The sequence below is a fragment of the Sebastes umbrosus genome, chromosome 3 (genome assembly GCF_015220745.1).
Source record: "Sebastes umbrosus isolate fSebUmb1 chromosome 3, fSebUmb1.pri, whole genome shotgun sequence".
Classification (NCBI taxonomy): Eukaryota; Metazoa; Chordata; class Actinopteri; order Perciformes; family Sebastidae; genus Sebastes; species Sebastes umbrosus.
In genome coordinates, this window is record NC_051271.1 from 12950714 (window position 1) to 12977132 (window position 26419).

General features: G+C 41.7%; 1 protein-coding gene across 2 annotated transcripts; it reads left to right on the forward strand.

The window, feature by feature from the left end:
- Positions 1 to 1353: 1353 nt before the first annotated feature.
- Positions 1354 to 24424, forward strand: si:dkey-117m1.4 (serine/arginine repetitive matrix protein 1). 2 transcript variants are annotated; one of them, XM_037764155.1, is made up of 9 exons: positions 1354 to 1544; positions 11075 to 11169; positions 11525 to 11606; positions 12990 to 13359; positions 15022 to 15096; positions 17197 to 18341; positions 18840 to 19669; positions 19889 to 20122; positions 22579 to 24424. In XM_037764155.1, the coding sequence occupies exons 1-9, from the start codon at positions 1447 to 1449 to the stop codon at positions 22830 to 22832; spliced, it is 3183 nt and encodes a 1060-aa protein (XP_037620083.1). In that variant the 5' UTR covers positions 1354 to 1446; the 3' UTR covers positions 22833 to 24424. The 2 variants fall into 2 exon arrangements, with proteins under 2 accessions (XP_037620083.1, XP_037620082.1); XM_037764154.1 differs by having other exon boundaries at positions 1355 to 1544; positions 19889 to 20137.
- Positions 24425 to 26419: the final 1995 nt, after the last annotated feature.

The window sequence follows — 26419 nt, forward strand, 5'->3', positions numbered from 1 at the left end:
TGATACCAACGTTGTTATACTATTTGCTCACAAGTCATGTTAGAAGTGGGAACCAAACGTCAGATATTTTCCACAGAGATAAACAAAACATTCATTTTGGACCCGCCAACATTATTAAAATGATTAATTCACAATCACAATATTTTTATTTTATTCTGTACCTTTCTAAAGGCTCTGCAGATGTATTTTTTTTATTTAATATTCGTCTACATAACAATGTTATCAAGAACATCTTTAATATCATATTGAAATGTTTTTCCTCATTTGAGGTATTTTGACATAAATTGTGACAAATTTCTAACAAAAGTTTATCCGAGCACATGTAACAGTTTCTTAAAATCTGTAGATTTTTTTTTTTAATATTCGTCTACATAACAATGTTATCAATAAATTCTTTAATATCATATTCAAATGGTTTTTTTCATTTGAGGTATTTTACACAAATCACACAATTTGTGGATGAGGGTTAAAACCTGTTTCTCAGCTTAATGTTATTCTGTTTAAAAGAAAAACTTTGACCTGAATTTGGCTTAATTTCCATGATTTCTTCTCTAAAATAGGGAGCTAATTCAATTCAATTCAATTCAATTTGCTTTATTGGCATGACTGTCAGGTGAACAATATTGCCGAAGTGTCAATTCAATAATAAATAATAATTAAAAAAAACATATGTATACATATATACAATCCATTAAGCAAATTATAATATATAGATATTTAAAAAGAACATGCATGTAAATGGAAGAAAACAATAAAGAAGTAATTAATGTTTATTGTGTCAATAAAACAAACAAACAAATAAAAAACTAATAACAATATATTGCAATATCAAAGGATAAATGTAAAAAACAACAAAAAAAAACCATGAACAGGTTTTAACCCTCATCCACTGGTGGATGAGGGTTAAAACCTGTTGATAAAATAAGGAGTGCACATGTAACCAGTAAGTTGCTGTAACATGTTTCTCAGCTTAATGTTATTCTCTTTAAAAAACAAACTTTAGCCTGAATGCCACTACTTAATTTTCCTGATTTCTTCTCTAAAATAGGGAGCTAATAATCACTCTTCTAAGAAACTACTTTTTTTTTGCATCTGCTTTGTGGTGGGCGCGTCCATTCTATTTCGTAGGGGTGGCCAACATCAACGTATTTATTAAAAGTAGCCCACAACTTGATGTTGATGATTTAAATATATTGTTTAAAAATCACAACTTAGTCGTGTTTTCGACACGCTAAAAAGAAGGCCACGTTAACCGACCTTTAACTATAATGTCGTTGCCTTGCCGCTCGCCGCCACCCCTCCGCCTCGCCGCGCGGTGGGAGCGGCTGTAATAACCTTGGTTGTGCTGCTAGTAGCCGAGCGGCTGGAGAGAGAAGAGAGCGACAGAAAGAGGCTGAACGGTGAAGCGGCGGCGGCGGAAGATCAGCGACTCGCTGCTCGGTGAACATGGCGGAGACCGTACGCTCTCTCTTCGACTACAGAGAGCAGACACACAGCCTGGACAGCGACGGAGAGGGCGTCAAACCGACACCACCACTACGAGGGTGAGAGGAGACTCCTAATATTAACATATATATATATACTATAGTATAAGTGTTGTCATGACAATGTTTTCCTGCACAATGACAGTTGTGGTGGGTGTGTGCATGTATGTGTGTGTGTGTGAGGGTGTTTTTGATGGAGCTAAAGTTGTAAACAAACGTTATTTAGTCAGTAAAAGTCCAGTTTAATGAAAATATGTGAGAAAAGTGGCTGGTTTGCGTCATGCAAGCTTGTTTTTTGACCCTTAATTCCACCTTTACCAAGCAGCAGCAGCTCTGGAGAGAGGTGTGTGCACTATGTGTGTGTGTGTGTGTGTGTGTGTGTGACACTGAGTTCACCTTTTTGAGTGTTTTTTTTTTTTGAGTGACAGGATGAAGCAAATTTTAATAAATACACACTATATCAACAACAATTAACATGCACTTTTTAATAGAGTTTTTAATAGCATAATGGTGTTGTGTCTGTGTCTAAACTGTTTACCAAGTTTTCAGGAACATAAAACCCATAATGCATCTGTACAATATGGCAAAGTTATAAAAAAATGTTGGGATCAACATACTGTCAGAGCTTGTGTGTGTGTGTGTATGTGTGTGTGTGTGGTAGTGTGTGCGTGTGTGTCTCACTCTTTCTGTAGTGCACGCTCACGCCTGTGTGTAGTTTGTGTGTGTGTGTGCATATGTGTGTGGTTGTGTGAGAGTGGGAGAGAAAGACACACACACACACACACACACACACACAGGGAGGGAGGGGGGAGAGCGTGAGAGAGAAAGGAGCAGCTCTGTGTGTGTGTGTGTGTGTGTGTGTGTGTGTTTGTGTATGTGTGTGTGTGTATGTGTGAGAGAGAGAGAGAGAGAGACACACACAGAGGGAGGGGGAGTGGTGTGTGTGTGTGTGCTAAAGCAGAGGAAGGAGGAGGGAGTGTGTGTGTGTGTGTGTGAGAGAGAGAGAGAGGGATGGGAGGGGGAGAGAGTGTGTGCGTGACAGAGACAGACACTGTGTGAGTGTGTGTGTGTGTGTGTGAGAGAGTGAGAGATGGGAAGAGGGAGGGGGGGAGCACAGTGTGTAAGAAGTGTGTGACAAAGAGAACAGGAGTGTGTGTGTGTGTTTGTGTGTAGTATTGAGTGAGTGAGTTTGTGTGTGGTTGAGAGAATGAGTAAGTGTGTGTTGGGAAGACAGGGTGTGTTTGAGAGAAGGGAAAATGTGTTTTTAAATGTGTTTTTCAGAGTGAGTGTGTGTTTGCACGCATGTGTGTGTGTGTTATTGTGTGTCTGTGTGAGAGAGTGAAAGAGTAAAGGTGTGTGTTTACTGTAAGGCAGAAGAGAGAGGGACTGTGAAGGACATATGTGTGTGAGTGTGTGTGTGTGTGTGTGTACGTGAGAAGGAGCATATAAAAAGTGTATGTGTGTGTGTGTGTGTGTATGTGAGAGAGAGACAGAGATAGAGGGGAAGTGTGTTAGAGGCACAGGGAAGGGGAGGGGAGAGTGTGTTTGCGCATACGTGTGTGTGTGTGTTAGGAGAGTGGGGGAGGGAATGTGAGTGTTTGTTTGTGTGTGTGTGTGTGTGTGTGTGTGTGTGTGTGAGGGAGAGTGAGAGGGATGGGAGGTGTGTCTCTGTGTGTGAGCATGAAGGATGGTGTTTATGTGTAACCAAGTGGTGTGTGTGTGTGTGTTTCAGTGTGTTTAATAATCACATGTATGATTGGTAAAGAGAGAGTGTGTGAGTGTGTGGTGTTTTGGATTGTGTTAATTATGTGTGTATGTGTGTGTGTGCGTGTGTGTTGCCTTAAAAGTAAAGAATTTCTGGGGTGCGAGAGACGATGCTGTATTTCCCGATCCGATACTTGGGCGCCGATTCGATATGTATTGCGAATCTACAAATATTGAGATTCGATTTTAAGATTTATTGCGATTTTTGTTAACTTTTTAAACACTAGACGATGGGGAAAAAGTTAAATCATACACTTCTAGGGACTCTTACTTTGGAAAATATCTAAATTAATACAGTACAAATTTTTGATTTTCAGTATGTATGTAGTCAGAGATGTCCTGAGGTCAAATACTCTATCAGTCATTGTCAGGAATTATTTATTACATTTTTTCCAGCAACCCAAAAATCAAAGAATAAAGACTTTTCTCTCACAAAGTACTGGTATTTTCTTCTTAATTTATAAGGGTCATGTAATGTTTTATACTTTTGGTGAATACAATCCAATCAATCTTATTTCTATATATGTATTTTTATTATACAGTTCCCTTTGTTAGCACCGTATTTTGAAAACCGGACGTAGTCACATGTGTAGGGCTGACCCGAATGCTTTGAAACTTCGACCTTTGCCATGGTATTCATATTCAACCTCCAAATCAGTATTCAAATGCATAAGTATGTAATAATAATAATGTATAAATCTCCAAAATAGCCCATGAAATAAGGAATAATCCCACAACATTATTACTTATTATCAGTTATTCTCAGATGGATATCGCTGTTTGTTGTGTGTAGAGGTGCGTGTGTGTACAGTAGTGCGGCAGCGGCGCCGACACAGGGGAGATGGAGACAGACTGACAGAAGAACATGTGATGTCATGCCACGCTGTGCTGCTCCGCGAAGCTTTGAATAACTTCGAATATCTCTCACCGAAGCTTCGAAGCCCAAAAAAATGGTATTCGAGACAGCCCTACGGGCGTGTATACTTCCGCTAACTTCGCCAAGTCCGTCGCTAGCAGCTAGCAGCTTCCGTTCTTTATACATCCATGGTCAGCTCGGTTTGAATGCATTTAACATAAATGTCAGTATATGGGTGCTCTACTGTTGTAGCGTCGGCCAATCTGACCACGGAGATGAGAGTGACTGGCTGGCTTTACAGCACGTTACCGCAATGCGATAACGTTTCCTGTCCGTGACAGAGTTAGCGTGCAGCTCTAGCCGTGATGTCTAGCTCTGCTTTTCCTGGCAATGTGTGAAACCCAAAGTGTTTCCACACTTTTACTGATTTAACATGTGAGGGTGCAGGTCGTATCCACGCAGACCCTCCGCTCCGTTTTCTACTTTCTCGTTTCGGCTCACTGCTGCCGACTGCGGTTCGTTTTTTCGAAGATGGATACGGAGCGGATATGACATCACGTTACTAACAATAAAAGTGGTACAATCAAAATCGAGTAAGTAAAAACAATACAGAAAGTGTTAAAGGAAAGGGTGTGTGTCTGTCTTTAAGAAACTGAGAGATGTGTGTGTGTGTGTGTGTGTGTGTGTGTTTGTGACGAACAGAGAAGAGAGAAGATGGAGGGTGTGTGTTGCAGAGAGATAGAAAGAGAGCACAGAGTGAGTGAGTGTGTGTGTTTAAGAGAGGGGAGTGTGTGACAGAGGGTGAGGATGAGTGTGTGTGTGTGTGTGTGTGTGTGTGTGTGTGCATTCAGTTGCGTGTGCAAGCTTTTGAAACAGAAGGGGAGGGTGAGTGTGTGTGTGTGTGTGTGTGTGTGTGTGTGTCTTGGAAACTGAAAAAGAAGGCTTGGTAGCTAGTGCATATGCCGTGTGTGTGTATGTGTGTGTGTGTGTGTGTCTTTTCTGTGTTTGTGTATTTGTTCTGGAAGGAGAGGTGTGTGTATGCCTGTCTGTCTCTGTCTGTGTGTGTGTGTGTGTGTGTGTGTGTGTGTGTGTGTGTTTGTTCTGCAGTCAGTAAGAGAGGGAGGGGTGTGTGTCAAGGGGGAGAGACAGACACAAGGTTTGTGTATGTGTGTGTGTATATGTGTGTGTGTGTGGCTCCTAGACAAGGGCAGTGTGTTTGTGTGTGTCATAGGAGAGAGTGTTTATGCATCTACTTTGTTTATGAAAGAGGAAAGGACAGTGTGTGTATGTGTGTGTGTGTGTGTGTGTACGCATGCTCAAAGGAAAAGTATGTTTGTGCGTATGTGCACACTGTGTGTGGGTGGTATGGTATATGTGAGAAGGGTGGGGGGGTGGTGGTGGTGGTGTGTGTGTGTGTATCTGCTGTATTATTGAGGATGGTGTGTGTGTGTGTGTGTCTGCATGAAGGACGGAGTGTACGTGAGGCTTATTGAGTGAGTTTGTGCATGTGTGCCTTGTGTGTGTGTGTGTGTGTGTGTTTGTGATCCAGACGTATGTAGCAGAAACAGTTGCGTGACAAGTGGTTGTGTGTGTTTGTATCCGCAAGAGAAAGAATAATGTGTTTGATGGAACGTATGTGTGTGTGTGTGTGCAATATATTGTACCAGATATGCATGAGTCTGAGAATCTGTAATGTGCAGATTGTATGCGTGCTTGCCTTTGTGTGTGTGTGTGTGTCAGAGAGGGAAAAAGTGTGTGTGGAACATGAGACTGTGGGTTTGGTTATGTGAGAGAGAGAGAGAGAGAAAGAGAGAGAGAGAGAGAGAGAGAGAGAGTGTGTGTGTGCACTCGAGTGAGCTTTCCTAATGTGTGTGTGCGCATGTGAGCTTTACAGAGAGGGGGAGGGGTGTGTGTGTGTGTGTGCGTGCATGTGAGCTTGGCTAGAGAGAGGATATTTGTGTGTACTCTGTGTGTGTGAGTGTGTGTAAGCCTGAAAGGGAGGGGTGTGTGTGTTTGCGTGCCTGTGTGTGTTGTGCATGCATGTGGGCCAGATAGGGGGAGGGGTTTGTGTGTGTTTGTGTGTGTGCACATGTGGACTGTACAATCTGTGTGTGTGTGTGTGTGTGTGTGCTCACGCATATGTGGGTCTTGACTTGTTTGTGTATTTGTGCATGCATGTGGGTTGGCGGGAGGGGGCTGTGTGTGTGTGAGTGTGTGTTAGTTGGAGTGAAGGAGTGAAGAATGAGAGAATCGATCGGGAGGGTGAGACAGACTGAGACAGGATTGGAGGGAGAGACAGAGGGGTCAGCTCACTGAAGGAGTGGAGGTGAGACAGATTTTGGTTGGCAAGAAAGTTCCCAGAAACTCATTGAACCAGAACTGAATACACAGACACACATAGACACACACAGACACACGCACACACACACACTCGGAAGACCCAAAATAATCCAGCAGAATATAAACTCTGAAGAAAACAGTGTTTTTCTGGGAAAAGCCGGTGACCTGTTGGGATCTAAGCCTGTCTGTGTGAGCACGTACGGTATGTCAGCGTGGACAACTGTTGAAGCTTCACAGCTGACTCTATTGTTATTTTTCTTGTAGGTCTGGGCAATAATTCAATATTATCACGAGGGGTGTCCTCGACCTGAGAAATTCTTAGTCGACTAACACTTAAAGCTTCAGCAGGCAACAATTTTTTCAACATCATTGGGCAAAAAATCCATAATAACCTTTCAGCATATTGTAATTCAAGTGTTCTGAGAGAAAACTAGACTTCTGCACCTCATGGCTCTGTTTTCAGGCTTTAAAAAATCCAACCCGTGACGGGAGACTTTGACCAATCACAGGTCATTTCAATGAGAGCGTTCCTATTGGCTGTGCTCCGGCTGGTGGGCGGTCCTTGATATTTTCACAGCAGATCTCAACATGGCTGCTGGGTCACAAACTTTCTCATTTTACAGCTAAACAGTACACTACAAGATGTTTCTGAAAACATTTGAGGAGAGAAATAGTCATTACAGTAACAGAATATTGATTATTGAATATTGATCAGCGCTGCCTAGTTTGACCGTTTGATCAGAGTTTGCGAGTGATTGACAGCTGCTCAGCTCATCTCTCATTGGCTGTTTTCCTGAAATTCTGCAGATGCCATTAGGAGCACCGGAGGTCACATGTTTTTTTTTTTAAATTACCTGTCTCATGTACTACTGTCAGGATATAATGACCGTTTTATAAAAACAACTTTTTAAAATCATATTTACTCCAATCTCGCCTACTTCAGCTTTAAACGATTTTGTCGACTAATCAGTGAATCAATTGATTAATCAGCAGATCTGTAAAACTGAGTTTCGCCATAAAGAATCACACAAAAGCACCAGTTTAAATCTTGTATTTACCAGAGATGTGCTCATAAGTCATTCAGCATGAAAAAAGTAGGGATGCATCGATCTGACTTTTTCAGTCCCGATACAGATAGCGATACCTGGACTTTGAGTATCTGCCGATACCGAGGACCAATCCGATACCGGAGTTTAATCAATAAGCTGTATGCCTCACTGTATGAAAGTTACTGGGATCATTCTTTTATGTGCAAGGCAACATCAGGCTTGACTTAAATATTGCTTTCTTAACCTTGTAAAACAAAATGTAACAAATAAATTGTTATTTATTATTAAAACAATAAATCGTACACCAGCAACTTGGTAAAAAAATCTTCAAAATGAACAGGAACTACAATTCAAGTGTAAACCTTTTTAATGCAGCAACAAATTGGTTAAAAATTTAAACAGGAATTAAAATTCCAATATATAATGTATATAGTATATGAACATCGAATTGAAATGAATAGATCAGCCCCACTATCACCAAAACCCGAACCAGCTATTTGAGTCGGTATCGGTCAGATATCGGTATCACTATCGAAGCATCCCTAGAAAAAAGCATTAAAAATTACTAAGGCTGTCGGTGTCTACACAAATGTAACCTGATAGCTAATGTAATGATTCAGGGAGTTTTTTAAGAAATTTCAAAGAAGTTATTTGCTAATTATTATTATCTATTTATCAGCAGACATGGAAATAAAGCATATTAATTAAGTTTGTATTCTTTTCCTGGAAATGTATTAAATAAATGACCAGCTATTGGGAAACAGCTCCCTGAATCATTACATTAGCTACCAGGTTACATTTATGAAGACAATAAGTCACACAATGGTGAGATTTGTGCCTGATCAGAAGTGTCTTCTATTAGTTTTGGTTTTCCAACTCTGATGAAGAGCAGCTGCTTCTCAAGCTTAAGGGCCCTATTTTAATGATTATATGCTATTTTAGCATATAATCATTAAATAATGTTCATAATAAAGTAATGTTTGATAAACTTTGAGGTAATTTGACAGTAATTCCAAAGAAATTTCAAATAGGTTACTTGATAATTATCACCTAATTACCATGACATTTGCGGACCTGTGAAATGAAGTGTTACCGATGTTTCAAAGCAGATATTTTTTCTCATGATTTCTTGATAGTTATCAAGTTTGATTGTCTATTAGATTTGTGTCGTTGCGGAGGAAGAAGGGGGGGAAATCTGTACATAATGTGAGCACAAAATGCTGCACACTCTTCTTGTGCACTCTCTCAAACACACAGCGAGAGACATGCGCGCAAAGTATCACGAGTCCAGATGAGAGCGGAGTGGATCAATACAAAGACAGTGGGTCTGGTTGATATCTCTGCTGCTTCTCTCTGTTCTCTCTCTGTCTTGTTTTCTCCGTTTGCTCCCTTTTCCTGTTTCTCTCCCTCCGTCTGTTTTCTGCTACTTCACTTTTTTTTCTTTTCCATCCAGTTTTTCTTCTTGCCTTTCTTCCTCTCCTCTGTTTTTTTTCTCTCTCTTGTCTGCATGCAAACACACACGCGCACGCACACGAACACACACACACACACACACACACACACACACGCAGTAATGAACACCTCAAAATCCAAAGCACGATCTTCGTATGGCCTAGATTTAAGAGCCTCCAATGTCATGCGAGTAAAAAATAGACTGACGGAAAACAATATTGAGATCTGTGGTAGCAGAACAAGCCTAGAATCGGCAGAGGCGGGATCAGTTTGGCTCTTCTGAGCGTGGCGGTTTTGGCATGGATTTAGTCTGAAGAAGATAATCTCGCCTGGCCACGCTGGGCTCACACAGGTGGCTGCGTTTGAGCACCCTGGGGGTAACGGCACACTCCGTAGTGGTGATCCAGGGTCAGAGCACTCAACTATGAACACTAACTAGATGGCATGAATCTTACTACGGTCGGTGTGGTCGTTATTCAGAGGTTACTGTTCACGTAATCATCATATCAAGATGGATTCAGTGTGTTGATTTGCCTCAAAAATGTTCTGATTTGTGCTGAAACTGTTGATTTGTGAAAAGATGATAGTGTGTGGCAGGTCATTTTTTACTTTTTTGCCCTATTTTCTGAAGTATTTAAAGCTGCAACTAACGATCATTTTTATTGTTGATTAATCTGTTGATTATTTTCTCGATTAGTTGTTTGGTCTATAACATATCAGAAAATGGTGAAAAATGTCTATCAGTGTTTCCCAAAGCCCAAGATGACGTCCTCAAATGTCTTGATTTGTTCACAACTCAAAGATATTCAGTTTACTGTCATAGAGGAGTAAAGAAACCAGAAAATATTCACATTTAATAAACTGGAATCAGAGAATTATACTAAAAATCTGGCATTTTATAAACGTTCAAGGGTACTTTTGCCCTGAGCTCTTTATACCTTAAAAGAACAGTGTGAAGCATTTAGGGGGATCTATTGGCAGAAATATTATAATATTAATAAGTATGCTTTCTTAAAATTAGAATCGTGTTTTCGTTACCATAGAACTGACAAACCAGACACTGGCTCCAGAGAGGGCCATTCGCATTCTTGTGTCAGCCTCCGTAGTTCTCTTACACGCTTGGCGCACGGGAGAAGTTTCAGTTTGTTGCAGTCTGCAACCTCACCGCTAGATGCCGCCAAATCCCACACACTGCACCTTTGACATTAATCTGGTGTGTGGCGAGGAAAGATGGCAACGTTTAAAATTCAGTATGTTCAAGAATCTCTTTTTCTGGACTCAGACTGAACTAATTTCCTCCTGTTCAGTCAGTGTAGAACATATAAATCTAAGGCCTTATCTGCCTTATCAGCCCACCTGTTCACACCTGGCACTAGAATGCATCTCAAGTGACCACTGCTCTTTTTAAAAATATTTTGAAGTGAAATAAAATAGAAAATTGTGAAAAAACACATCACAATCTCCCCAAACCCAATGTGAAGTCTACAAATATAAAAAAAATCTAATATTTTGAAATGAAATAAAACAGAAAATTGACTTCACAATTTTTTTCCCAGAACCCAATTATTAGGCTATATCAAAAGAAAAAAAAGAAGACTTTTCTTGCAGGATTTGCTCATCTTTCATTTGAAAAAGCTGTCAAAACACTGTCAAAATAAATGTCGCACAATCATGAAACCAGAGTTTTTCCTTATCTTGGGTTGGTTGCTCTGTATTTATTTACAACTTCTTCACTCTCCTCCTCCATGTCTGCCCAAATCACATTACCTTATGAAGCAGCATCACGAGATCACGCAGTGGAAACGGTGTTGCCAAATCACATTTCTGTAGTACAGTATACATACCGTCATATCGTCCAACGCTACAAGGCGCATGTTAATGCCAGGTATGAAAAAAGGCCTGAAACCACGCTCCAGTCACACAGGAAAGAGCAAGACAAGAGTCGTCTTTGTTTCAGTGTTTTTTTGGTATTTTGTTTGCCTGTATGGGAGGGCTAAACACAGTTTGTATTGATCCATTAGGTGGCCATCAGCTTATTGATCACTCTCTGACCTGATTGAAGTTTGGCCAGTTGCTCGATTGATTAAATGATAATTGTGTGTGTGTGTGTGTGTGTGCGTTCTCTGCAGGCGCGGCTGTGGAAGGAAAAGGAAAGGGACACCCGTGAAAGTCTTTGTTACACACACGGAGGAAGAGAGCGTGCCTGAACACAGCTTCAGCTCAGGTCTGTGTTTCTGTGTGTTATATCTGCATGCCATATTCTCACTGCCATCAACTGTGTGTGTGTGGTGTGTGTGTGTGTGTGTGTGCGTGCATCTGTGTGTGTGCGTCTGTGTGTGTCTGTGTGATTGGTATGGGGGTGGAGCGTGTGCAAGTGAGTGTGACCTACTTTTGTGCATGTGTGTGTGTGTGTGTGTGTGTGTGTGTGCTTGCCTATGTATGTGCTGCGATGTGCACCTGTGTGTGTGCTCCAGGAGATGAGGTGATGACCTTTGTGTGTGTGTGTATGTGTGAGTGTGTGTGTCCCTGCATACTTGTATGTAATCCTTTTATACTGACTGTTGCTGTGCTGCTCTCAGGTGATCGTAAAGAAGCAGCAGAGAATAAACGGCCCATGCTGGATGGGCCTTTCTTCAACACAGAGCCGGCTCCACACAACTGGTGAGTGTACATTTGTGTATTTTTTTGCTGTTCATAATATTATGTTCAACGTTTTGTACATATATCAGTGTGTATGCAGGCTAAAAAAATGGTTAACGTCCCTGAAGACTACTTCTTTCGCTCAGCTTTTAGATTTAGAAAAGAATGAATGGCTGCTGATCTTAACTCAGCACTCGAGGACAGCTTTCTCTGAGAGCAGCACTTCAGAAACCCGGTCCTTAGGACTCGCCAAGCCTGTAGGTTTTCATTTTAGCCACATAATCAGGCTGATTTATACCTGAGATGTCAGAAGACTCCAGTTGACTAGCCAGTGGGATAGAAAATCGGCAGCACTCTGAGGACTAGGATTGAGAATCACTGCCCTGAAGCTCTGGCATGAGCTTATATGTGTGGATTCTCGCTGTTTGCTTTGCACTCATTCAGCTGCAGTGGATCCCTACAGCAAAGAAATGAACCCTACGGCTAGAAGAATGTAAATACGATGAGAAGACATCATAATTACAATTATGTCCTTCCTGCTCATACGTATACCTTGTTTGACACACCCCTATTACTGCTATTTTTGACGCACGGCCAAATCATGGAAAAGCAAAGCTGGTTCTTAGAACCAGTATCAACGTTTAACCCCTCTACATACGGTTCATTCACATTCATTTATTTCACAATGAAATGGATAAATTAGAATATGACAAAACAGAAATTAATAGGGCTGCAACTGATGATTATTTTCATTATCGTTTAAATAGGACAATTATTTTTCTGAATGAGTCACTGAATCACTCATTTAGTTTTTTCACAGAATATTGTGCAATAAACCCCCATCACAATTTCCTAGAACCCAATGTGAAGTCTACAACTACAAAAAAAGCAAACATTTTGCAATGAAATAAATCAGAAAATTATGAGAAAAATAAATCACAATTTCCCAGAATACAATGGGAAGTCTACTAATACAAAAAAATAACATTTTGAAATGAAATAAAACAGAAAATTGTGGAAAAAACAACCCATCACAACTTCCCAGAACCCAATGTGAAGTCTACAAATACAAAAACCAAATATTTTGAAATGAAATAAAACAGAAAATTGTGAAAAAATACTATTTGCCAGAACCCAATGTGAAGTATACAGACAAAAAAAAACTAATGTTTTGAAATGAAATAAAACAAAAAAACAGCAAACTGGAATCAGTAAATGTTAAACAATTAACCAATTGTAATCAATTATTGTTGATTCAATTTCTGTCAATCAACTAATTGTTTAAAAAATAAAAATGCATTATAGATACACAACACCAAAAAACAAAGAGCATAGCATTCGAGCAGAATAGAAATAGACCAACAGCACATATTGTCTGATGAATTTAACTTTCCATCCTCCCAGCGGTCCATCAGCGCAGTCTCATGACAAGGTCTCCACCGGATCCAAGACCGGCTCCTGCTCAGCCTCCACACCAGCTCCAGCTCCTGCCGTTTCCTCTGCCCCAACCCCGACACCGCTCTCTGCTCCCGCTCCGGCCACGGCGACTTCAGCTCACGCCCCGTCTCTGACCCCTGCGTCCACGGCTCCGGCTGCCCCGACGGCTTCGGCTCCAGCCCCGACGGCCAGCTCCTTCCCCCCCTCCCCTAACTGCCGCATCCGAGAGGTCCACTGTGGCAGCCAGGTGCGGTTGGTCGTCATCGCCATCCGAGACATCACCAAGGGGGAGGAGATCACTGTGGACTACAGCCTGACAGAGTGGGGAGAGAACATGGTCAGTGCCTTTAAAGACCGATCCATACACACTTATGTTTCTGGTATTACACTTGTGACCACCTTTGAGGACAATTAGTCATTCATTATCAAGGAGAGCAACGTTATAATAGTTTTTATTTTCAATTAGTTTGTTTTTTATTTAATTTTAGTTTAGTTTTAGTTAGTTGTCAGAGCACGCAAACCCCACACAGAAGGGCCCCAAGCCGGGTTTGAACCTGCGACCCCCTCTTGTTTAATATTTGCGCTACTTTATTGAAGCAATCGCGGCATAGCGCCGTCTCCTGGAAGGTCATGTCCGTTCAATTTCTGTGGTACGATGTCACGAGAGTTGACAGAAATTCATGCTATCTCCTTTTTTTCAGTTGTGATATATTAGAGCTTAAAAACTACAACTGAAATGAATTTATGTTTATTTTAATTTTATTTTCATTAATTTTTAACCTGGAAATATAGTTTTAGTTAGCAATATTTGTTATTGTTTTATGCTGTTAATTGATATCCAATTATAAATATATACATACATTTGCATAAAGTAAGCATATTTGCCCACTCCCATGTTAAGTAAGAGTATTAAGTACTTGACAAATGTCCCTTTAAAGTACATTTTGAACAGATACAAAATGTGCGATTCATTTGCGATTAATCATGGACAATCATGTGATTAATTGCAATTAGATATTTTAATCAACTGACAGCCCTAATCAGAACACAATGCATCTACAGGACATTATGTTTGGATTGAGCAGAGCTACTCCTGTATGATCTCTCTTTATGGTCTAATTTTCTTGTTTAATTTCTCTAAACCTAGCCTGAACCAAAACCTAATTTGAACTATAAATTTCTAATCCATAACCTGACACGTCAGCAGGAAACAATCTCACTCTTCTTCACTTCTTTTAATCTGTCTGTCCTCGGCTACTTGGTCCTCATAAGTATAGAAATACATGTGACTCACTGTGCATATCTCTGATGACTTCACATAGCCGACCATATGTGTGTTCACACACTGTTGGTCTGCTTCACAAACTCATTGTCTGTCACACACACGTATTCACACTACACGCTGCGCACACACTCATGCTACACACACAAAGCTAAGCAAGGCATGGGGTTACCATGGTGATGGTTGAGCTCCAGCTCTCTCTCTCTACCTATAGTGCTTTAGCAACAGTAACCATGGTTATTACACGACATCTGTTCCTTTAATGGATCTCATTAGATTGGATCAATTTACTCAACAGAATGATGATACCAGAATCCACTTAAGGAAATGGAATTGACAAAATTGAGAAATTGACATCAATTCATCATCTAAGTGGAACCACAGTTGCTCACAGGTCCTTCGAAGCCAGATTTTAATATCTTAAATTTGTCTGTGATAAAGTCCAATACAGCTTTTTTTTTTTCTATTACTGGCTGATGGATTTGTTCTGTACTTAGTATTCCAGTCTGATCGATGTGTATTGCTCATGAGATGTTGTTTGAGAGAATATCTCTTTTCACGTCTCGTTAGTGGGAGATATGGAGTCCTAATCAACCTCTGTGCTTGTGACCGACTGTGGAGGGGTGTCCTCCCGCTCTCTGAGTGACAGCTGAGGCTGATTGTGATGGCAAACATTAATGAGCGGCTGTTTTAATGCGACTGCTTTGTGTCTCACAGGGTTTTCGTGGAACTGTGTCTCCAGCGCAACAAGAGTGTAACTCAGACACTGAGAATAACAACAATATTAAAAAGGTAAGAGAAAAAAACACCAACTTTACCCTAAAGCTGCCTTCAGATGATACGAAATTTGCTCTTCGCTCACTGCGAGGTAGGACGCAGAGCATAGTGCAGAGTAGGGCTGGGACGATTCACCTATCTCCCGATTCAATACTATCACGATACTTGGGTGCCGATTCGATATGTATTGCGACTCTACAAGAATTGCGATTTGATATTACGAGTTATTGCGATTTTTGTTAACTTTTTTAACGCTAGATCATGTGAAAAAGTTGAATCATACACTTCTCGGGACTTTTACTTTGGAAAATATCTAAATGAATACGGTAAAAATGTTAGATTTTCAGCAAGTATTTGGTCGTAGATAGATATGTAGAGATGTCCTGAACTCAAATATATCAGTCAAATAAAAGAATAAAGACATTTCCCTCACAAAATAGTGGTATTTTCTTTTTAATTTTGAAGGTGTATATATATATATAGTAACGTATTTTTGCAAAACAAAAATCTAATTTGTCAGAACCTTCACTGTATGAGGGACTATATTGAATACAGTAAATACATGCATTGCATCTGATACTTAGTTCTGCTCTGCGATGCATTTCTCACAAGTGTTGTTGCCTGACATCTATGCAGTAAAAAAACAGCACTGACGGACTGTACAATACAAACAGAATATTAGCGAGCAAATGTAGATGCGGTTGTGATGCGCTGCTGTGCCGGCAGGATGCCACCTGTCTGGATGTGGGTGGACAACACTGATGTTGGACTCAACATGATAATTATCATCAACTCTTCCTCACCCTGCTCTGGATAATTGTTTTACTATGTGTGTTAATGATACAAGACGTCATCAAGTTTTACAGTTTTACTCCTTTAAAGTAAAACACACATAAGTAACGTAACCAGCTTATGCTTGTTGTCATTGTGCTGTCTGCTGTCTGTCACTCACTCAGTGGTCTGGTTCACTGTCGATTCTCTTGCCGGTGATGCTCACCTTTTGCTTATTGCTTTGAAATGTAACGGCTCTCCTGACTGTGTATCTGATTAATCTGCTGAAAGTTTATCACATCCGTGCAGTAATGTCAGTAACGATGGAGCCGGTCTGTGACATGGTGGGGACATCTTTGGGCAACGGTTGTGATTTGAGCCCCGTTTCAATCAAGAAGTTCCTTGTAGTCTTAGTCCCAAAACTACTTTTCCTTCAGCCCATTGTTGTCTGCGTTTCTATAGTGATTTAAAGACCTGCTAAGATTAGACAAATTAGTCCGATGACGTATGAAAATACATGACTTGCCGCGAAATACACTGCAGCCGGCAGTTCAGTGTGCCCGACCATTTCATCTAAAAAACATGTTGAAACCCCGCCCCCATCAGCCCGCTCGCACGCACGCACAATCTCTCTTTCTTTTTCTCTCTGTCTTTTTTTAAAAGTAGTTAGGAAGCCGACAGCAGAGCCTAACTTTACTTTTAATATTATCAAACAAAGAGAAATGCTCTCCCCTCGTCCTAAAATGATCCGAAATCAATACTAGAGTACTTCTTTGTTTATGAATGAAGCGGTACACAAGTTGAAGCCGTTTAATCCGTTGAAGCAGCGGTGCTGTGTGTGTTTTGCACACTCCACACTGAAAGTTCCAATATTTTCAGAAAGTACTACCTCCGGACCAGGGCCTTTTTGGGGGGTAAAAAGGCCCCGGAAAATGTCCCCGGAACTTAATTTGGACCCTGGTTCCTGCGGTCGTAACGCAATGAGTTCCTCAAAAGGTTCCTAGTTCCACGGGAAAATTCCCGCGGTCTAAACGGGGCTTTGTTGGGTAGTTAGTTTAAATATCCTATCCCAGTGGTTTACAGTGAGCGCTGTTGTTTAGGAAAAACACCTCTGGGCAGCTGGGCAGTAGGTTTTCCCCCCAGATATTTAGCGTTAAGGTCTTATAATACTTACTATATTTATTTACTCGTTATAAAATCCATCCATATTAAAAAAGTAATTTATTAGGTTGTTAAAACCAAAAAATCATTTGAGTTGAACATGCTATTAATACTACAAAAATGTCTCTGGACAGCAGCTGACATGTTTTTTTTCTCCAACCTGTCACTGTTGCTCACTTCCAGGAGGATGAGCCTCTCTCTCTGACAGCCCAGCAGCAGCAGCGGCAACAACCGCCGCAGCAGCAGCAGGAGTACGTCACCCCATCTTGGTCCCTCTCCCCCTCCTCCTCCCCCATCTCCCACTCTGACGCCAGTGACTCAGACGCTGGAGATGAAGATAACGCCAGCCCCCGTGGGCGGGCACCACGCCGGCGCAAGAAACGGCGCGGCACTCCTTCAAAGAAAAAGACCCCCCATCGGACTCCACCTGGGCGGCCTCCGCCGGTCTCCCCCGCCAGCGTTCCTCATCACAATCGTCCGCTTTCCTCATCCCACCCTCCAGCGCAGTCCTCCCCTCCCTGCTCGTCCTCCTCTTCAGCTAAACCTGTGTTCAAAGCTCCGGCTCCGCTGGGCTCCAACACCAAAGGCAACGTCAACATAAATGTCCCCAGAGGAGGAGTGTCCATAGACTCCATGCGCCAAACCTGTGAGCACTGTGGACGCCACTTCCGCTCTCTGGGACGCCACTTGGATAAACACCATGCCCACCAACCAGAAGTGTGCTCCGCCCTGGTGGAGCGCTACACACAGATGCCCCGTCTGCAGGCACAGAACACAAACCCTACCACGGCTCACGTACACACTCCGCAGCACTCAAAGTCATCACAAGCCACGGGACAGAGCCGCAGTTTAGATCTTCCACAGATTGGCGTCCAGGACCTCTCCATGCCTCCGCCCACACTCACAGCAGCTAACCAATCCCCCGCCTCCTCCGGGAGAAACTCCACTTCACCTGTGCTGACTCCTCCACGAGGACAGAACGCAGTGCCGGTGTCGGTCCTAAAGAGAAGCCCGCCCCCCGTCGCTGTGACGCAGTCCAGGAAGGGAGCAACGAAGAGGCTAAAGACAGAAAGACAGGAGGAGGAGGACGAGGAGAACGAAGATGAAGACGACGTGGAGGTCGTGGAGGTAAAGATGCCCAAAGAGGAGGAGGATGTTGAGGTGGTTTGCCCTCAGCCCTTCATCAGCAGGTTGGCCAAAGAGATGGAGCCACCAAAAGAAGAGGAACAGGAGGAGGAGGAGGAAGAAGAGGAAGAGGATGAGGAAAATGGAGTGATGGAGGTGGAAGATGAAAGTGGGACAGAGGATAAGGACAAGGACATACTGAGGTAACCTGAGGTCTTTGCCTGCTTTGTGAGCAAATTTGAGAGTAGGGCTGCAACTAACAACTATTTTCATTGTTGATTAATTAATTAATAATTTTGTAAATAAAAGGTTTTGTCCAACCAACAATCCAAAACCCAAAGATAGTTTACTATCTACCAAAGATTTAGTTTACAATCGTGTATGACAAAGAAAAGCATCAAATTATCACATTTGAGATGCTGCAACCAGTGACTGTTTGCCATTTTAAAAAAATGATAATTTGATCATTAAATAATTTGCTGATTAACCCTCTAAAGACGGACCTTCTGCGGGCGGCCGAAGGAGATCGTTGTTTGCATGATCCTGTTTAAATCGATGTAAAATAAAAACCATAATAGCTAGAGCATTCATTCTTTTTGCAGCAGAAATCTAAGGCTTCTGTCTTTCATCATAAGTTAATTGGAACTAGTACTGTTAGAATGAATGAATGAACTAATTGCTCACCCTCTCTGTTGTTTCAGTGGTTCGGGGCGTCACCACATGCTGCCCCTCCTCTCGTCCTTGTCCTCTCTGGTGCTGTACCTCCGGCGGCTGCAGCACTCGGCCTTCTTGTCCCTGTCTCGGCAGCTGCAGTCAGCAGAGGCCTGGCGCCTTCTTTGCCACTCCAGCCTGGCCCTCCTCATCCTGTACAACCGGCGACGCGAGTGTGAGGTCTCCAAGCTGTCCATCGCCGAATACCGCGCTCGCATCACTCCCCAGTGCCCCGTTCCGGTCCCACCTGGTGCCCCTCCAGCTCTCACTCCACTGGAGGCCTCCCTGTCCCCCTTTGAGCGCCTGGTGCTTCCTCACCTCCCTAGAGTCGGGGTCCAGGGTAAACGGGGACGAGTGCAGCCCCTCATCCTCCCCCCTCACTGTGAGCCCTGCCTAGAGCTCCTCCTGCAAACACGGCAGGATGTGGGAGTCGACCCCACAAACCCGTACGTCTTCGCCAGGCCCTACCACTCCCCCGCCACACCACTGCGAGGCACCGACCTCCTCCGCAGCCTGGCCCGCTCAAGCGGTACCCGCAATCCCCGTGCCCTGACCCAGACCAGGGTTCGCCGGCAGGTAGCTATACTGACCCAGCTGCTGCTGCTGGGAGAAGGAGAGGAGCCCGGGCAGCCTGGTGGCAGCGCTGTCGAGAGGCTGGAGCACTTCCTGGAGAGGGAGTACCATGTGACACAGAACTGTGCCGGTATTGGCCAAGACCCAGGCCTGATGGGCAGAGTGGGCCGAGTGGTGCTTTGTGGAGAGAGAGATGGAGTGCTGTTCAGAGGAATGAGCCTGAACCACATCTGCCTGGAACTGGACGGTGAGATGTGTGAATGAATGAGTGGGACTCTTTTTCTGTTGTCCAAGACGAGCTGTACGATCCCTCCCTTCATGGTGTCAAACATCCCCTCGCTGGAAAAGGATTATGAACCTTCTTCCAGTTTTTGTGGATGTTTGTGTGTGAATGGGAGGAGTGTGACAGGAGAACATGGGGAGTAGTGACAGGTTAGACTAATTCATTTCTGCCTCCTCTTTCCAGTTATGTCAGGAAACTCTGCAGACTCGTACTCGGAGGCAGAGTCTGAAGGGGAGCAGGTGAAGGAGAAGCCTGAGGCGCCCGCCCCGGCTCCAGCTCCGATCCCGACGCCCACCCTGCTGTACGTCAGGAAGGGCAAGAATAACGGGCGGGTGGGACGACCCAAGAAGATCAAGAACACCCAGCAACCCCCTCCAACTCCTCCTCCTCCACCCGCTAACCGCAGGAGAGGCTCAGGTCAGCCCGCATCAGGTTTGTTTGGGTTTCAAGTAAAAGTGTAACTGCACAATTTAACAAAAACAGAGGAAGATAAATAAATACAATTGTGCAGGTGAGATTTAAAAAAACTGTTTGACACAAAAGTCAAAATAAACAAAAGCAAAATAGAGACGAGAAACAAACAAAAAACTAAATAACAGTGGAAAAAAGTAAGAATAGATTATAGAATAGTTGTGTGTGTTTTTGTGCGTGCATCCAAGGAGAGAGAGAGGAGAAACAACATTCACATCATGGGCAGTTCAAGCCGTTTGCTTCTTCAGACAGACTCCAAGTCAATAACTGAAGGTGAAGCACAAAGTGTACTGGTACATGTTTATCCCAGCAGGCAAAGTTCACCGGTCAAATTGCAAGAAATGCACACAGAAACAAAATAGTGTGTGATGTTGTCGTGTCAGGATCCTCTGAAGAAGTTTGATATCCTGGAAGATACAAATTAGTCTTCATAGATAAAGGCATTTTTGATGTTCAGTGACTTCAGAGATTCAGATTAATTGTAAATCTGACGCCTGGGACACACTGGGAACATGAGCAGCGTGTGTGCGTTGAGGAACCTCTTGTTTTTATTTTGGCACCCATGTAAACAGGTTAGAGCAGCCACAATGCTCGCGTGATTAGGGTGGCTCAGGCAGGTGGCTCTGCTGCGTCTCAGCTGCGTGTCATGTGTGCATTTCTGCAAGTGAAAATGATCTTTTGACTGTATATTAACATCATACCAGCAACATCACAACAGTTTCAATGTCCACATCTGTAGAATATGTCAGACATGAAAAATAGTAAATAAAAAAGAAAAGAATATTTATTTTTAACATCACTTTCTGTTCATTTCAAAATAAAAGCCCTCTATTGTTTTTCTGTGGACAGAATTCCTTCATTTGTTAACACAAGGCTTTTATTCTGAAATATTTACCGAGAGTGTTGTAAGAAATGCAGTGACTTGCATGGCTCCGTATATGAATAGAGAAATCGGCTTTTAATTGTGGATTATTACTATTATTTACAAATGAGCACACAATTCTTAACCTTTTTCTGTCTAAAATAAATATAAATATAAATTATATTTATAATGAAATGAAATGGCCATTATGAAAGGCAAACTCTATGTAGAAAGACACCAAACACGTAAGAGACGCAGCAGTTTAACGAGGCAGCCGCCACACAGTCACGGATAAATATTTACAATTTAGAAACTGGAACCAAAGAATGTTACAAATTCTAATTATTAACTAGTCAATGAGATTAAGATTAAGAGATTAAGATTAAAAAAGTAAGGGATATATATAATATACAGTATATGAATACAAATGAAGTGAGGAATGCTAGTGACTGTAGTTGATTGAAAAATGACCTAGATCTAACTGGAAGTGGCCTAGATCTTCATCAATCACTACAATGTGCTGTAACTGTGTCATTTAAATGTCAACATTAGAAGAAATTGCCATCCCTAGTTCTAATATTAATATACAGTCAGTTCTTTCTGACCTGAGAGCTGAGGGCAAACTACCCTGAACTTCAAACGGCCAAAACCATGAAGAGTTTAAACTCGTGACAACACTGTTGTTAGGCAACCGTTAGACACACCGTTAGATTCCTCCTTGTCTCAAAATTGTTGATCTTGTATTTTGTTACAGTACCGTGGAAAGGAACAAGAAGGCAGCAAACAGCAGTTTTAACTTTTAATGTCAGCAGACATCAAAACCACTGAATGTGGAGTTCATAGCCAACATTTATACAGTGAACAGAGTAAAAAAAAAAGCCTACTTGAAGGCTCCCGTTGTTGCAAAACAAGCAGCCTGGAATCTCAAAAGTACAACTCAAAGGGATAGTTTGGGTGTTTTGAAGTGGGGTTGTACTGTACGAGGTACTTATCCACAGTCAGTGTATTAACTACAGTAGATGACGGTCGGCACGCCCCCAGTTTGGAGAAACAGACAGTAGTACCGACACGAGAGCAAAGCAATGTACTGCTGTGGACGGGGACGGCAGCAAAACATATTTTAGCCACATATCCGTTTAAGTGTACACTATATTTAGAATATTTCTGACTGGGAACTCTGCTGGCTTTGAAGAGAGCATAGATAAATTTCACTTTAAGTTCAGTTCCCCCTTGGAAAGGGCTGTCTGACGGCAAGGTAAAGCAGTGAAAATATTCTAAATATAGCGTACACTTAAACTGATATTGATTTTTTTAGGAGAGTCTATCTTTTAGGTGGCTAAAATACGATTGGCTGCCAGCCCCGTCCACAGCACTTTATTGCTTTGCTCCTGTGTCGGTACTCCTGTCTGTTTCTCCAAACTGGGGGCGTGCCAACCGTCATCTACTGTAGATAATACACTGACTATGAATGAACGTTTCACTAACCTCGTGCCAAATGAGAGAAGCTGTTAAAACTCACATCATCTCTCCTCCCTCGTAGGAAAGCGAGGCGTCCTGAAGCGTCCCTGGTCAGAGGCGGAGCGTGCGGCAGTCGAGGAGCACCTGACCCAAAACATCACCGAGCTCCGAGTCCCCGCAAAGGCCGACTGTGAGCGCTGCCTGCAGCAGTGTCCCCTGCTGGTCAGCAACCACCGCGACTGGCGAGCCATCAAGTTCTACTGCCACAATCGCATTCAGCTGCTGAAGAAAAACCAGCGGCGTGAAAGTGAGCCCCTATCCCTGGCTGTCTGCTGAGGGAGGGATTGAAGGAAGGAGGCTAGAGGCAGGGGGGGGGTGTCTGGTGTGGTGCAGCTGATCAGAGCAGATTCTCAAATGGTACCCTGCTGCCCAGGAAATGCACTAATTTTGAGAGGACGGTCCTAAATTTCACTCTTCTGGTAGCGTAGTTTGTTTTTTGACATGACTTCTAATTTGACACCTGATGGCGGTTTTATTTTGAGCCACACAAGAACAGAAATCTGAATTCACTTTTTTTTTTGCTGCTCTACTTTAAGGTCTTAAAAGAAATGACACTAGAGCCTTTATGGTGCTCCTGGTTTGAGGGTTACGGCGCGAGTCTTGTCAAAAGCAGTGGACGGGTGCCGTTTGAGACATGCGTTACGGGGACTTCAGAGACCACGGCACCGGCCGCAGCCTGTGTCGTGTTGTACATGGACATTTCTTTCTCTCCTCCCAAAATGGATACACTAAACTGAAATGTAAACAAGGGAGGCAGTTGAGCCCTACAGTGTTGTTGAGCGTCGTGAAGTAGCATTAGTGTTTTATGCACTTGGAGACGTTGATAGGACAAATGGCCCGTACTTGGGCCACACTTTTCTTAATAGTGGATATAATTAGAATAGGCCTAACTACTGCTAACCTAGACGAATAACCACATATTTCTGCTTCTTTTCATACTGTGCAATTCTGACAATGGTTTTATTATATTTGGACCATCATTTACATGTAAAGGTACTCGGTGATGATTTTAATTTAATGTGGAACATTACGATGGAGACGGTTTTTTCGATAAACTCCAGAGTTTGGGTTTCACGAGAGAGACGATTAAATGGCCGCAGAATGTTGTGAAGTTACTTATCTAAGATGTTTAGTTAAACCACAAAGTTCATGTTCAGAAAACCCGTTGGACTCAAGATGTCAACAGCTACCATTACCCCCCCTCCCCCCAGAGCAACAGTATGTTCTCTTTCCTAATGTTTCTTTTCTGCCTGTTGCACATTTGTTATTCAAAGCAGGTGCCACAGGCTAATAAGCTGGATATCACTTTATATGTGGAGAGGAGGTTTCCCTTGGTTGTGTTAAAAGTTTAAAAAAAAAGTGGGCATTTATCAGAGAAGTTGATTGTTCTGTCGCCGCGTTTGTTTCATCGTCTGTGTCGTCTTTTTCCAACGGCTAGAGCTCCTCCTGTCCTTTCCCCGCCACACTACACGCCGCTCGACCAGATTTGTTTGATTTCTTTTCGGTGTCGCTGAAAATCTGCGTCCAATCAGACTAAAAACCTCCGTGAAACCTCAAGACAAGATACTTGAAGTTATTTAAAACCTTTTTGCAGAATCTTTATGTTCCTTCTTGCTCTAGCCTTTGCCAGTTACATTGTACATAACAAATATATTATCATTATGCTAACTGGTTGTTTGTGCTAGACTATATGTAGCTTTTCTTTTTTTTTTTTTTTTTCATTTCTGAGTTATTGCTATCTGTAAATAAGCCTGTTTGTAAATACTCATCAGAGAAACAAAGGAAAAACACAATGTATGACATGCCTTGGTTATTGTGTTATGTTTTTTCTTTTTTTTTATAAGTCTTATAAAAATTTAAAGCTCCAAGTTTGTGGTGTAGTTCTTTATTTCAATGCGCCTATTTCACCAAGAATTATGTTGAAAACGTTGCAGTGATTTGTAATGTATTACTTAAATGTTTAGGATTTATGTTACTGGAGCGTTTGTTGGCAGTAATGGCCAGAAACACGGTATTTCCGAGTATTACAGGAGGCTGCAGTTTCAGAACCGAATGTCTAGGATGCTAGTTTTTCACAAAGCCTACTGTCCTCAGTGTAAACAATACTCATTGTTTTGTCATTTTATATATAATATATTATATTGTTTTCGTGGTGGTGGTATTCTGTGAGATCACGTTGCAACGGACAGAAAGTAATATTTGGGTGGAGTAAAACTAGGTTCCTATAAACTGTGGTCCTGAAACTGCAGCCTCCTCTATTACAGGGACATAATATTGGTATTTACATCTTTGTCTCCCACATGCAGTTCACTGGTAAAGACACCAGATGGAGCTGATGGTTCATAAACTATAAATAGTTGTGAGAAATCAAAGGTCGGCTCTGAGAATACAGATTCCTTCTACAGTGAGAGGTTCTCAGTTAAAGAAAATGTTTTTTCTGCCCTGGTTGTAGACCTGCTAACTGGATTCATGTACTGTCTGTCAGTATGACTCATGTATAGATGCGTGATAAAGCAGCACAAGGTAATATCAGCCTCTGGCCTCCATCCTCATGGTGACTCACATATTGTCTGTGTGTAACCAGTAACCTTGTTTTCAGATCCAGCCTATGACTTCTTAAATGAAAGCCAGTGTGTGAAGTTGTCATCTGAGGCAACAAAAAAAACTCCCGTTACTTTGGAGAGGACCAAAATTCTCAAACGTCCCAGCTAAGTAGCCTCCAGGTGAGGTTAAAGGGAAAATTCAGCATCTACATTTGAGAGACAGGTCTTAATCCCCCCAAAGAGAAAGACTGAAGTGATGTATGACATCACTTGCAACAGCTGAGGGGAACCCTACATCAGTGAAACGACGGGGACGTCCTGGTGGTAAGAAGTTCAACCACTGGAGGTCAGCAAAGACTAGATTTTCAGTGGCTCTCTATGACGATTAGAGAGTTAGTAAAGCACACAAAAACCATTAAAAGCTGATCACTTGGGTTGTCAAACTCACAGGAATCCCTGAAGATTAACAGACTGCTTAACAGCTGGAATCACTGTGTTGAGTTCCGTGTGTTTTGAGATCCTGTCTTCTATTTTCTCTGTTTTTTTTATAATACATAACAGGTATTACAATAATTTGCTATATTAACACAGACAACACTAAGTATCATTACTTAATCAAAATACACATTATTTTTGGTGTATACTCTTGTATAGTTTTGTATAGTTTCTACTCTTATACTAGTTGTACATTCCTCTTATTTTATTGTATTTATTATTATTTTTAGCTTTACTTGTCTGTTTTTTTTGTATTATTCTGTCTCTGTGCTGCTGTTACACCTGAATTTACCCTCTAGGGATCAATAAAGGCTTATCTTATCTTATCTTATATGTTATATTTTATTTTGTGTTGTGTTATGTTGTGTTATCTTATATCTTATCATATCTTATATCTTATCTTATCTTATCTTTTATCTTATCTTATATAATCTTATTTTATCTTATATGTTATATTTTATCTTATCTTATATGTTATATTTTATAGTATCTTATATGTTATCTTATCTTATCTTATCTTATCTTATCTTATATGTTATATTCTATCTAATGTTATCTTGTGTTATGTTATCTTATCATATCTTATATCTTTTACCTTATCTTATAAGTTATATTTTATATTTTCTTATATCTTATCTTATCTGTTATGTTATGTATTATCTTATCTCATATGTTTTATTTTATCTTATCTTATATGTTATATTTTATGTTTTGTCATGTTATGTTATGTTATGTTATCTTATCTTATCTTATATGTTATATTTTATCTAATGTTATCTTGTGTTATGTTATCTTATCTTATCATATCTTATATCTTTTATCTTA